This window comes from Homalodisca vitripennis, chromosome 4 (assembly GCF_021130785.1).
Source record: "Homalodisca vitripennis isolate AUS2020 chromosome 4, UT_GWSS_2.1, whole genome shotgun sequence".
Lineage (NCBI taxonomy): Eukaryota > Metazoa > Arthropoda > Insecta > Hemiptera > Cicadellidae > Homalodisca > Homalodisca vitripennis.
The window spans coordinates 158,726,296-158,740,450 of NC_060210.1; the positions used below are offsets into that span (position 1 = coordinate 158,726,296).

At 31.7% G+C, this 14,155-nt stretch overlaps 1 protein-coding gene across 2 annotated transcripts in view; it reads right to left on the reverse strand.

Moving 5' to 3' along the window:
• Positions 1-801: 801 nt before the first annotated feature.
• The window catches only part of LOC124360416 (exocyst complex component 8), a 45,004-nt gene continuing 31,650 nt past the window's right edge, over positions 802-14,155 (reverse strand). For both annotated transcript variants that reach the window (XM_046814033.1, XM_046814032.1), the window contains exons 9-15: positions 11,986-12,130; positions 11,027-11,210; positions 9,411-9,541; positions 7,137-7,359; positions 6,410-6,600; positions 4,365-4,545; positions 802-2,923 (exon numbers count right to left, since the gene is read on the reverse strand). In XM_046814033.1, the coding sequence (XP_046669989.1) occupies positions 4,366-4,545; positions 6,410-6,600; positions 7,137-7,359; positions 9,411-9,541; positions 11,027-11,210; positions 11,986-12,130 (1,054 nt within the window). In that variant the 3' untranslated portion in view covers positions 802-2,923; position 4,365. The remainder of the gene's footprint in view (positions 2,924-4,364; positions 4,546-6,409; positions 6,601-7,136; positions 7,360-9,410; positions 9,542-11,026; positions 11,211-11,985; positions 12,131-14,155) is intronic.

Below are 14,155 nucleotides of genomic sequence, written 5' to 3' on the forward strand. Positions count from 1 at the left end.
TTTCATACATCACACAACTCCTCAGTTAGTTATATAAACAACCCTTGGAGCAAATTACTCTATTTCTATTCATTAAAAAGTTTATGGGGAGGGGGGACTTTTAAAATACCCGGTATTGCCAATGGCGTAGTGTAGCGGGTACGGCGGTTATCGCAAGATAACCAGATCAAGCAACGTCGAGTGTGGCTGCTGCTTGGATGGGTGACTGCTGAGCGATCCTCTGTCCTTGCAAGCAGCCCGCCTGCCCGGCCATTGGTGGTGGTTCAGAAGTCACCTTTAAGCCATTGGTCCCCAGGTTAAGTGTTAGAGAGGGCTTCTTAGCCCTAACTTCGCCTGGTAAAATAAGACATTCTTTACTTTTACTTTTTTTTATATGTTTATGTATGAGCATGTAAATATTGTACAGAAAAATTGAACAGTATTGTACAAATAACACAAGATTACTTTAATCTCAGATTCACTTCGAGGTTAAAAATAAAGAAAACATTGCTACCCTATTAGTGATTGTGTACAAAATATTCCTGGCTTGCTCCATTCATGTAACCAACACTTGACGATGTATATTATATTATCTATTTGTCTTCTCAGACAATGGAATTATTGGCATATTAAAGCATTAATGATGGGTCTTTATTTATCAGTTGTGAAATTATTTGTTAAATGTAAATGAGCTAAAAGCATATTTCGTGTGACAATATGCATTCTTACACAAATAAATTTTCTCCCTAATACGTACTGTATATCAGTACAGAACAATATGTACAGTAGTTTTAATATGGATTGAAAATTAACAGAGTAGTATATGTTAAATAATTTTATTTTACATTTGAAAAATATAAATATGATTTAAATATATTAACTATATGATTACAATGATATGTACATACAAATTATTCTGACAATAAAATAATTAAACTCTAGCTTGAACATACTTAAAAAGACACTTGCAAATAAGTATACATTAAGTTCATAAAGGTGAGTCAATACTTGTTTCTTAGGTACTGAATCTAGTTCCATTGATAAAAACATATAGTATACTTTCTAAAAATAACTTTATTAAGATATTCCATAAAATGTTTCAAGATGATTTCAGCTCTTCCAGTACAATAAAACTATTCAGTTAAAAATTTGGTTTTAATGAAAAAACCATAAGACTTGTAAAAATATATAACACGTAGATTAGGTCAATTGGAGGGACCAATGGCCATGTGGTATAAGGTGTCATACTTAGGATCTAAGTAGGTAAGGGTTCAAATCCAGACTTTGATACAAGCACTTTTTGACCTTATACTGTATAAACTCTCCCCCTTATTCTATTTTAATGAGATCCTCGCTCAGGTCACTGGCTGCTGAAAATGGTCAAAATAAGGCTTGAAAGGAGATCAAACCTCTCCTTTCTAAAAAAAGAAAAAATATTACAATTATTTTACTGTACAATTATGTTTACTTATTGTTTTATGCAACTGACTTTTATAATGTTTTATTTGGAGTACATACATTTATATAAATAAAAACATAGTATACTTATATAAAAAAGTTGCACTAACTGATGCAATCTTCCTAATAATACTCTTCACAATTCATGTGTGATCACGTGATAAATATTATTGACCAAATTAATAGTTTTTTTCCATATAAACAATTTAATATCCCTAGAGTATAATATATTTTACTAGACAAAAATGCCAAATAGATAAAAAAAGGTCCCTTTTATAGTTTCTGGTGGTAATTATGTACATATATACATACTCAAAACTTATAAATTGCCTCTTTTGTTCTTCCAAAGTAAACTAATTTCATTAACTGATTTTATAGATTTTATAAACATTATTTGGTTGCATAATAAGTAAACCAGTTACTTGTTTAGAAATATAAAATGTATGAGACATGAGTACTGGTAACCCGGTTACTCAATGTGTGACAAACTTCCTGCACAGTACATCTCAGAAGCTGACACAAGGTTACTTTTGGTGCAACTTTTACATCCTTTTCTTTTTGCTTGACTACAAATTACTTTAAAAGATACAGGCATTTACCATGTTTATGTGTTATAACAATAGGATGGTTGAGATTCTCTTCATTTTATCTGTGTGGTTTTAATGTTAATTTATTTCATTTGTTTAATCGTATTTAGCTTAACTTATTTTGATGTTAAAGTTAATTAAAATTATTTTCCTTTCTTTTAACTATCTATCTATAAAACAGTTTTTAGTATTGTACATTTATACTCTTATTAGTATTAGTGATGAACCACAAAATTTGTAACAAGTCATTGTTGGCAAATGAAAATGTGGAAATAAAAACGAAAGAAAAGCCTTGTATTTATCCTTGTTGAGAGTATGGTAAGCCAACAGAAGAATTATGTATTGTAAAATGGCAAAATATTTTTCTTTACCACTTGATTTGAAGCACACAGAAAAACTAAACACAGCTGTTAAAGAAAGCTTGAGCTGAACAAGCAAACCACCATTAATTCCACACCAAATGAAACTTATTTTGTTTAAACTTAAAAAGAGTAGCCAATTACTCGTAACAAAAGACATTATCAAACTTTATCAAATATCAGCTGACTGGAAATACAACTTATTTAAATCAAACCATAAGGTCAGGACAAAAAAAGTAACCACTTGTAACGGAGTGAAGGTTCCAATATAGTGTCTCCAATAATATAATGGAAAAAGTAAAATAATTTGCATTACCAATAAATGAAAGCATAAGGAATGGTAGAACATTTCTTATTTACCAGGTAGTAAATACTATTATTCAAATCCGTTATAGATTAAAAATTATATGTAAAAATAAATAGAGATAGATGTAGCAAATAAACTATATTGTAAAATACATAATAAATATTAAATCATCATAAGGAACGACATCAGGTTCAAGCAATAGTTGTAAGAAGTGTGGATCAACTGCTAAATATCTGTAACAGATATAATAAAATTGTAAAATGTTTATTATTATTACAACAATTTTATAAGCACTGACCATTTGGTTCTGGTTTGGAGTAGTTTGAGTGAGCATGTCACTACAGTCAATATACATTGGAGCAGTCTAATACATTTAACATGGTAATTCAATTTATAATACAAATTCTTTAATAAAGTATTCAGAACCGGCCTAAAATATATTTTTTTTCGATTTTTACATTTTGTACAGCTTACATATAGCCCAATTAACAAAGGATGAAATAATTTGATATGCTCACTTGTACTTTTTTTCAACCCCTGTTCGATTGAAATATTAATGTGCAGACCTATATAAAAATCAACTGTAATTAAAAAATAATAAAGCAATAGTTTAAAGACCACTAAAAATAATTATTTTTCAAAGTAAGTCAAAATAGAATGCCTTGTATGTTTTTCTGCAACCCCCATAGTTTTGTGATAATTGCCTAGGTAGAAAAATGGAATTTCAATTACCAATTTCTTTAATGAAGATGTTACATACCATTGGTAATAATGGTATTCATAAATGGAGAGAATAGTGAAAATATGCTTTAAATAAAAGTTACAGGGTGTAACCAAACCTGTAAAATGAAATTTAAGTATATGACAAATTTTAAAAGAAACTAAAATGACAAGTTAGTGGGCTGGGAAACATAACACCATAGACAAAACATTCACACTTCCTGGGCTTTTGTTGTATCCCATTGATAGCAAGTAACTTTTATTTATATACTTTTCTACTAATAATTCTTTAAATATTTACAGAAACTTTTGGTTGGGCATTTGGTAATTTTTAATTATAAAGACGTATAGTTTTTATTAAGGATAATGATAAAAAAGTCAAGCGATTTCATAGGTTAAATGACTATAAACAAGAATAATAATAATTACATAGTTGATAAACAAATTTCAACGAGTGAAGTGACTGTGAATACAACAACAATATACTATTAGTTTTGATTATTGTCGTGTGTCTACATTGTTGTATGGTAGTGCTTATGTGATCTAAGCTTGAAGTTAGGTACTATCGAGGGATGTTTTTCTTTTTTCAACAGAAGTGCGGGGTGGTGTTGAGTAGTAAGTAGCCCAGACTTCTGGCTAGGGGTATTTCCGATTGGCACATTCCCATGCTTAGATCACGTTGGATGATTTGATACAAAAAATACTGATCATAAATGCCCCAGGCTAGAAGTGTGGACTATAGCGCCACTTTGCACAATTGACGAAATAAAGAACATCCCTCGAGATAGTACTCAATTCGAATTCAGATCCCATACACACTCGTAAATGCTAAATTATTAATTATTAAATTACTGGAACTAAACTGAAGCAAGTCTGACGTCCTATGATGTTTAAAGGATTTACACTAATTTAATAATTATCATAACACTATCATAAACTGCAATATTACTATACCTTAAATGTATCCTGTGACACTTGTTAATTTTGTACCACTCTCTGTCAACAAAGGTGAATATTCTTGACATATTTGAGGAAACTTTTGTGATGGTGTGTTCAGATGTTCGTAGAACCGTTTCTCACATACAGGTATCAAACAGTCCAACAGAAACGATGCATTTTTTAAAATTACTGAGCGCTGTAAAAAAATAAAAATATTCATTTTATAACATTGATAGATAGGTTCTATACAAAATTATTGACTCAATGAAAAATACTAATAAAAAATTATATATGTCGCTTAGTTTTTTGAAATGTTAGGCAAAATGTGTTTTTTTAAGCTGCTCTTCATTTATAGCAATAGATACCTAGCTTTTCTAATGAGTACTTTAAAGTGGTAAAAAGATCAAACCTCCAAAAAAATTACACATCATCTAGTATAGGGTAATATTAATGTTACCACTGTAATTTCTAGCAACACTTTCAAAAAGTTGATTGTAATTATAAGGGAAATTTTAATTTAATTGGTTGATAGCATTAGGAATTGGATTTATTGTTATGAAGATGGTTTATTTTTCGCTTGATTTTTATATTAAAAAAGTTCCATGTTAGTAATTTGATTGCACAATTTTGTTTATCTCATGTATATAAGAACGTTATTATATATTTTAACAATCCTTACATCTTTCCTATATTTTAATCGTTTACTTTCTTCCTAGATATAATAATGCAATAGTTGTTTGCTTTTACATAACACAACCACACTGAGATTCAATTTGAATGTTTAATTCAGCCCCATTTCACATTCCGCTTAGTGCAGCATCTGAAATCTGACATTGTCAGACTTGACTCTGGGAATCTGGAGTCAATACCCGTTGGAAGACATCCAAAAATGTGTTGATGATGAATACGTTCAAATTGAGCTCTTTACATCGTTTTAACATCATAGACACACAGACTACAAAAGATTGTCTGGTTTACCCTCAGTGTGATCTAGATGAAGAAATGTTCTCATTGTCTCATTACCCTGTTTGCTTATGCTATTAAATTCTATAAAATCTATAATGCAGTCATTATTTTAGTATGCTAAGGAATAACAAACCACTACTACCAAAGGAAGAACTTGATTGAGAGGCTCGGAAGAAAGCAGTTGCAGACTTAACCAATGGCTTCATCCTTCGAGTTGCAGTGGGTAAAAATGAAATCCACTAAAGTGTTTTCTCTATATAGAGATTCCAAAAAGGATGATAGATTTAGAAAGAAGAGGAACATACAGTTTTGACTAAAAAGGAGAGAAAAAAAAAAATAGAGGCGTTTTATCTCAGAAGTAGCACACAACCCACTTTAATGGCACAGTATTCTAGGTCAACTCTACATATATTTAAAAAAAAATTTACTTTAACCAAAACCAATGCTACAAATGTAATATGTTATATTGTATAATGATCTTGTTGGCAAAAAACTTAAAACCAAAAGAAATTCATTATGAACTGTGTGAAGTGTAGGGAACAATGTAATGACTAAATGTTCTAGCAGTAATGATATATTCAGTTTTAAAATGATTTTATTACTTATACTTATTGATTTTCTTGAGTGTGGTGCAACAATAAACTCTGAGCGGTACTGCCAAACATTGCAAAACCTTAGGAGAGCTGAAGTGCCAAGGATAATTGTCATCAAAAATTTAGCTCTTACACGACAATGCCCGACCTCACATGATAGACAGTACCCAAGAACTTTAACTGGGAAGTTTTACCTTATCCCTCCAACAGTTGTGATTTTGATCCAAATGATTTTCACTTGCTCCTGAAAATGAAGACCTGGCTAGCAATCCAGCGTTTTGACAATGATTAGGAGCTCCAGGTACGTGTCACTGAATGGCAGAGACCACAGGTGGCAGAATTCTATGACAGGAATTTCAAAACTTGTCCACTGCTGTGATAAGTACCTGAATTTGTATGGCAATTATGTAGAAAAGCAGTATTTTAGTCCCTATTTCACAAGTAGGCTATATAACAAATGTTGAAAACTCTATAAATAAACAATTAAGTGATAACAATTACCTGAGCTGTAAGTTTGTCAGATTTGATGGAAGATACTAAGTGTTTGAACTGAGCACTGAGGACATCATAAAACACTCTGTCCAGGGTATATGCCATGTCACTGTTGGCCAAACGTAACCCGTCATTCACCAGAGACAAGTACAGTTTTGTAAATGCTACTGTGTTTGCAGTTAACTCCAACCAAAAATCACCTTAACATCACAATAAATAGTTAAATTGTGCCACTTAAGAATACATAATTAATAATACAACAATTAAAATTTCAAATAAGTTTAGCATTTTAAAATGTGATTACTATATTAATGTAACATATAAATGATTTATTAAGTAAATACATTTTGAAGTAAATTTAAATATTAACTTGTTATTTACTGTTAAGTGGATAATTTTCATCGAGAAGTAATCTTCCTGATTTTGAAATATTTTATAAAAATCGCAAAAAGTACTTAATAATTTTTAATTATACTTGTTCTTATATATTATGTTATTCATACATGTTTTTAGTAAAAAATGCTTTATAACAACATGCATTTATCAAAATTTAGAAAATTCTTAACTCAAAACTGATTGACATGATATAAACACCATATTCAATCTAGTACAAATCTGACAGAGGACTGTTTTACCTTTGTTGATTTGACATGAACAACCCTGCAGCTTTCTGAACCTTCATCATAAATGAACTACGAATTCTATGAAAGAACTAAACTTGTATTCTTAAAGTTACCTGTAACATATTTTGTTATGGTAACACCACTCTCTGAGAGTTCACTCTGTAGTTTCTGAACAGCTGACACTGAATGCAGATTGAGCCGCCTCCAGTTGTCCTCTGCACATCGTAACTTAACAGCTTCCACTAGTTTATCTCGTGCCTCCACCAGGCAGCGGGTGATGGCAGTGCTGAGTTGTCCATCCAGCTGGTAACACAGGTCCATCCCAAGCTCACACAGCTACAACAGAACCTCTTGTCATTATCATTCACACTACACATCAACAAGTATATCCAAGAACACTGAAAGTCTTTACAGGGCCTTGGGTTAATCAACTCAGAGGGTCTTGTTATGGCATTACCCAACGACAATTATAGCCAAGAAGAGTGAAAACCTTTACAGAACATTGAGTTAAACAATTCCCAGCTTAATATAATCATTCACATTACACATCAACAACTATATCCAAGAAAGGAGAAGCCCAATACCGGATATTGGGTTACACAATTCCTAGCCTCATGTAATCATTCACATTACACATAGAAAACTATAACCAAGAGAGGTAAAAACCTTTACAGGACATTGGGTTAAACAATTCCTAGCCTCATGTGATCATTCACACTACACATCGATAACTATAGCCAAAAAAGGTGAAAGCCTTTACAGGACATGAATTAAACAATTCCCAGTCCCATATAATCATTTCCAGTACACATTGACAACTATAGCCAAGAATGGTGAAAGCCTATAAAGGACCTTGGTTAAAGAACTCCATCTCTTATGATTCGCATTAGACATTGACAACTATAGCCAGAAAAGGGAAAGCCTTTACATGACATTGGTTAAACAATTCTCAGCCTCATGTAATCGTTCACATTACACATCGACAACTATAGCCATGGACGGTAAAAGCCTTTACAGGACACTGGGTTAAATAATTCTCAGCCTCATGTAATCGTTCATATTACACATTGACAACTATAGCCAGAAAAGGGAAAGCCTTTAAATGACATTGGTTAAACAATTCCAAGCCTCTTGTAATCATTCACACTACACATCGACAACTATAGCCATGGACGGCAAAAGCCTTTACATGAAATTGATTAAACAATTCCAAGCCTCTTGCAATCATTCACACTACACATCAAAAACTATAGTCATGGACGGTAAAAGCCTTTACATGACATTGGTTAAACAATTCCCAGCCTCTTGTAATCATTCACACTACACATAGACAACTATAGCCATGGATAGTAAAAGCCTTTACATGACATTGGTTAAACAATTCCCAGCCTCTTCTAATCATTCACACTAAACATCGACAACTATAGCCATGGATGGTAAAAGCCTTTACATGAAATTGGTTGAAAAATTCCCAATCTCTTCTAATCATTCACACTACACATCGACAACTATAGCCATGGATGGTAAAAGCCTTTACATGAAATTGGTTAAACAATTCCCAGCCTCTTGTAATCATTAACACTACACATCGACAACTATAGCCATGGATGGTAAAAGCCTTTACATGAAATTGGTTGAAAAATTCCCAATCTCTTCTAATCATTCACACTACACATCGACAACTATAGCCATGGATGGTAAAAGCCTTTACATGAAATTGGTTAAACAATTCCCAGCCTCTTGTAATCATTAACACTACACATCGATAACTATAGCCAAAAAAAGGTGAAAGCCTTTACAGGACATGAATTAAACAATTCTCGCCTCCTGTAATTATTCACACTACACACCAATAACTACAGCCTTGAGCGGTGAAAGCCTTTACGTGGCATTGGTTAAACAATTCCCAGGCTCATGTAATCATTCTCACTATACATTGACAACTATAGCCATGGACAGTGAAAAATTTTACAGGCTCTTGGGAAACGATTCTAAGCCTCCTGCTCCTTATAATTCCCTTAAAAATGCTATGTATATAACTATTGAGCACACTACAGCTGGTTATTCATACAATGTCTGATGATAGAACTGAGCTGTCCACAAATGGTAGCACTGGTCTATCCCAAGCTTACAAGCTACACCAGACCCTCTTGTTATAATTCACATCACACACCAACAACTATAGCCATGGACTATATACTGTACATAGACAATCATTATTCTATTTAATTACTAAACCAAACCACTGTTCAATTTTACCTGTGTTTCTCATTTCACTCTAGTGATCCAGGATAGAATCCCTTTAGGCAACTTTATTTTTATTCTAATTTGTTCTAATATAAGATTGTTCAGTAAGACCTTAATTCGGAAATTTAAATGCAATTTACCTGTTCACACTGGGATCTGACAGTTTGCACACATTCAGCCAGAGATGTTATTGAAGCCTGAGGCATGAAGATTTGTTTGATTAGATGAGACGTGAAGTGAGAGAGCTCCTGACTAGCCCACACAACAAACACTGCAAATGATTTGGTATTACAGATTAAATATTAAAACTAAAGCTATAATGTGTTTAACCCATTGCCTTATTAATATTTCTGCAACTAGCCTCCCGTATGGATTTAATTAAAAAATGGAAAAATAGGGATTTGATAAAAATTTGTCAAAACTTAATTTTTTTATTTTTGAAGTATTTTTACATTTAATGAAATAAGCTATGAGTTTAATGTTATATAAAAACACATGAAACATCTGTAGTAAAGTTTGTATTAGATTCAAATTTGTTTTTAATGAACAATTTTGTAAAACAAAGCATCTATTTTTATCATATTATTTCTTTAGTTTTGTAAAACATTAATTCTATGTGTAATAATGGTTGCTGAACTGGATTATTTTCATTATTGTCAATCTCAAGTTATTTGTAAACACATTGTTTGGGCAAATATGTAAAATAAAATAATTAAATCACCATTATGTTTTTATTCTCTCATATGCTAGGTCATATTATAATACAACAAACACATCAGATAACATGTAAAAGGTAAAACTTCAACTGTGGAAAATTCAAATACTTATGAGATAAGTGCAAAATATTTTGTATTACTACAGCTATGAAAGTAACAGATATTAAGAAATAAAAAAATAAGAAAATGCAAAAGAAAACAAACGTTACACTAACGTTCGACCAATCACTTGAAGGGCTGGAAAAAATTACATTTCTGTCTGTTTGTCTGTCTGCACAGTATCTCGTAAACAAACTGTCCTATAGACTTGAAATTTTCTGTGAAGTTTCATTTCTGTATGAGAAACACTTAGATGATGTTGCATGTCACTCCATGAAATTTGCTTGAGCCTAAGCAAATATTTTAAAATTGGTCTTGGGAACAACTATGATGGCAACAAGAAAATGCATACAAAATAAATATGTAAGCAAGTGGTTACTATAAAATGACATTTTAACAAATGATATGATAGGATGGGTAAGGTTAGGGAGTAGCCTCCTATCGAGATCCATGAGGAAGAATTAGGGCACTACATCTCAAAGCCATGTCTCCCCGGAAGAAGGGGAGGCCAGCTCTGAACCAGCCTCTCCAGTCAAAGTAGGCAGGGGGTAGCACACCCTTGTTGAGGTTAGCAAGAACCTCTGAGGTTAGGGAAAAAACCCCTCCAACTCCAACAGTTATCTCCCACAGTAGACTAGACCTATCGAATTTCCCATGAACCCCAGAATCTCGAAATTTGCGGTTAGTGAATCTCGACTTGCCGCTCCTAGACATTCATAGGGTTGCCCAGATGTAAGTGACACATCAGTTTTTGCTGTACCCAATGGTGGGTTCAACTGGAAGGTATAAACCAGCCAGAAGTGATCCCTGCTGGGTAAATAATAACATAATAGTGACGGAACATTAGCAATACAAAAACAACCAAATAAAAATACACTTCCCAATTTATTGTAACTAAACTTGGTATGTTTTCTTGAGTAAATATTCAAAACAAGTTGTACCTGAGGCTGATGACGGTGAGTTGGGAAAGGCACGACCATAAAACTCTCTTGTCATGTCCGCAAGATTGGAGAAAAATATTCCCCCCAATCGCTTGACATACGTTACTGTAGCACCTTCTCTTTTCACTCTTTTTAGTTGTGCTTTCAGAATGCTTGTACAGAGTTGGAGAAACAGGTCACAAGCCTACATGTAAAATAATCATGTACAGTTCATAGACAATATGTTTTCTGTTATCACAGTGTAATAAAAATGGTACATGGTCAATGATTAAAACTAAATAACTAAAGCTTATTCTAAAACATTACTTTTGATACATATTGTACTGATATTAAAATGTTATAAAACATAACAAACATTAATATTAAATCCAAGGCTTAAACCCATTTTATAATTTTTTTAAAAAGATATATTTTTATTATTCGTTGTTGTTATATATAATGTCTTCAAAGAATTAATTGACATTATCATATGATTTTTAACAAAGCACTTCTTTTAATTTCTGTAGTAAATTTAGTTAATTAGATTATTTTATGATTTCTTTGTACAATAGTTACTAGAAAATACAAATAACTAAATTGTGATCCCTAAATGTACAATGTCAAAGGTTAGAACTCAATTATTAATATGTTATATGGTGTTGTATGAAATATAACTTTGTAGAAATTGTTGAATACTCTAATTAATTAATTTAATAAATGAAGTATTAGGTTTTAGCACTTAAATATCTCTAAAGGACATAAAAGTTGTCATCCAGATTTGTGCTGATTCATGCCTACGCTGATGATTATATCAGTGCCTTATATTTCTCAAAGCATTAAAAACTTCATCATAAAGAAGATTCAACGATTTTAATTGAATTTTATAATTTCCCTTTTAGATAAAATTGGAAACACTGTTAACAGTTCTTCTTTCACAATCAACTATTAATACAATACAGATATATGAGTATACTAGTTACCTGAGTTGATCTTCCTAGTAAATTTAAAAGACGAACAGATCGTCTAGCTGCTCGCAACCCACCCTGAAAGCTTTTTTCTGATGATACTGTAAGTTCAGCCGTAAGAGCATTTATTAAGCTTGCTACTCGTAAATCTAGCTTACGCCTGGAAAATAAAACATAATATTTTTAATATTGTATTTTACTATCTATTTTGCAATATAATCAACATTGGAACAAAATGTCTATTGTGGTTGGCACAGAATTTTGTCTCTTGAAGTTTTGGACTTAGCTGGTGATACGCCTTATTGATTTTATTTACTTATTTTATTAATTATTGTAAAATTATATACACCTCTCATAATAAATGTTTGTCTGATTTTTTCATAAAGAAGCTGAGCAACTATCAGGAAACACAGTACATTAACTAAAAAATATTTTAATTACTCAGTTTTGCCTCTAAGTATTCAAATTTATCACCATTGTATTTAGTAATTTAAGAAACAAAACAATTTTAAATTCATAAATATAACATTACAATTTTATTTTTATTCACATGAAGTTATTTACACCGGATCTATAGTACAGAAGTTACATAATATATAAGTCAACTAAGAGAAAAAAGATGATTCTAAAATATGAAACAAAAAACACAAGTTGGTAGTTATAATAAATCATTTATCGGGTTTAAGAACTTATAATTTTTAAACATGAAAATTGCACAAGTTGTTCGTAAGTTATGTTTATTTAGTCTTGTTAAGAGGGCATACTAGTTCACTACCGGCTGCATATCTGAGACTCCTCTTTTAACATGAAGATAAAGTTTGAAACTGGATTTTATAAATATTTCACTTCAGAAACATGGATTTTATTGAAGGAAACAGGATTTTTCCACAAATTTGCCATTGTTACATGAAACAAAAAATCAGTAACACTACGTTTTGAGATCTGCAATCTGATCTCTTCTTCAGGTAAATAACTAATCTAACACATAATTACAAACTAGGTTAAAATAAACAAATCATACCAAAGTGTTGTTGCACACCTGTCAGAAATCACAACAGACGTTTATATATTTTTTATACTGTACCTAATTTGTTTTTTATAATTAGTTTAGAGTGTAAAAAATGGATCCAGGACAAACAGGCATGAGTAGTGGTGTACAAACAAACAACCCTGATTTTAGTTGACCTTAATTTCCTCAGCTATTCTGATTGTCCAGTGATTACAAGATTCAAGTTTCCCAAGGCATTGGGAGAGAATTTTATCAAGCCTCATTTTGAAAGAAGACTGCGGATCCCTAATTTGAGGCGTGACGTAAAAGATTCTGGGGAACAACGAGGCAGCAGTAAGACCACAAGTTCCTGATGACAAAATGGAGAAAGGAAAGACTTGTGCATCCTGTCCAACAGTAAAAGAGAGGAAAACTGCCTACAAGTGCATAAGGTGCTCAAAACCAGTGTGTCTTGAATGCAGTTGGAAGGTGTATAAGGACTGTGCTATTGAATGTGTCCAGTAGGGAATGCTGCAGACTACTGATAATAAAATTATATTTGTGTCCATATACTGTTTTCTATATATATAACTAAAACTATATATATAGTAATGTAATGAAAGTAACTAAAACCCTTTTAAAAATCTTTTTATTGACATACACGTGTTTCGGTTTTTAACCATCTTCAGTGTACATTAACCTCTAAATAAATAATAAACAATTATTGAATTGAATTGAATCATAATTTATTTCCAATTTCAGTACATGAAATAGTGTACAAACTGAAACTCAAACTCCTTAAAACATAAACAAAGAGTAACAATGTAAAAATTAAGCAGTAATTATAAGTTATTTAATAACATACAATTAAGGAATCTATAAAAAATATTAGTGACCTAGGAAATAAGCCTACATGGGCCTGTAGAAAGCCTGTGCGTAGGCTTGAGTTGCTGCCAAGCCAATTAGATATACACATGTGGACCTTTTAAAAATATGTTAAATTTAAATGACGATATATATATTGTTAATAGATACATGTAATAAATAATGTTATAGTGTGGATTGGAATATTAATTCATTATTTTCCGGACTGGAAATTACATAACTCACTTTTAGGTATTTATAAAATGGTTCAGATAATGTACATAAAAGAGATGGTTCTGGGAGAGTATTAATAAAAAACTATACACAACACTA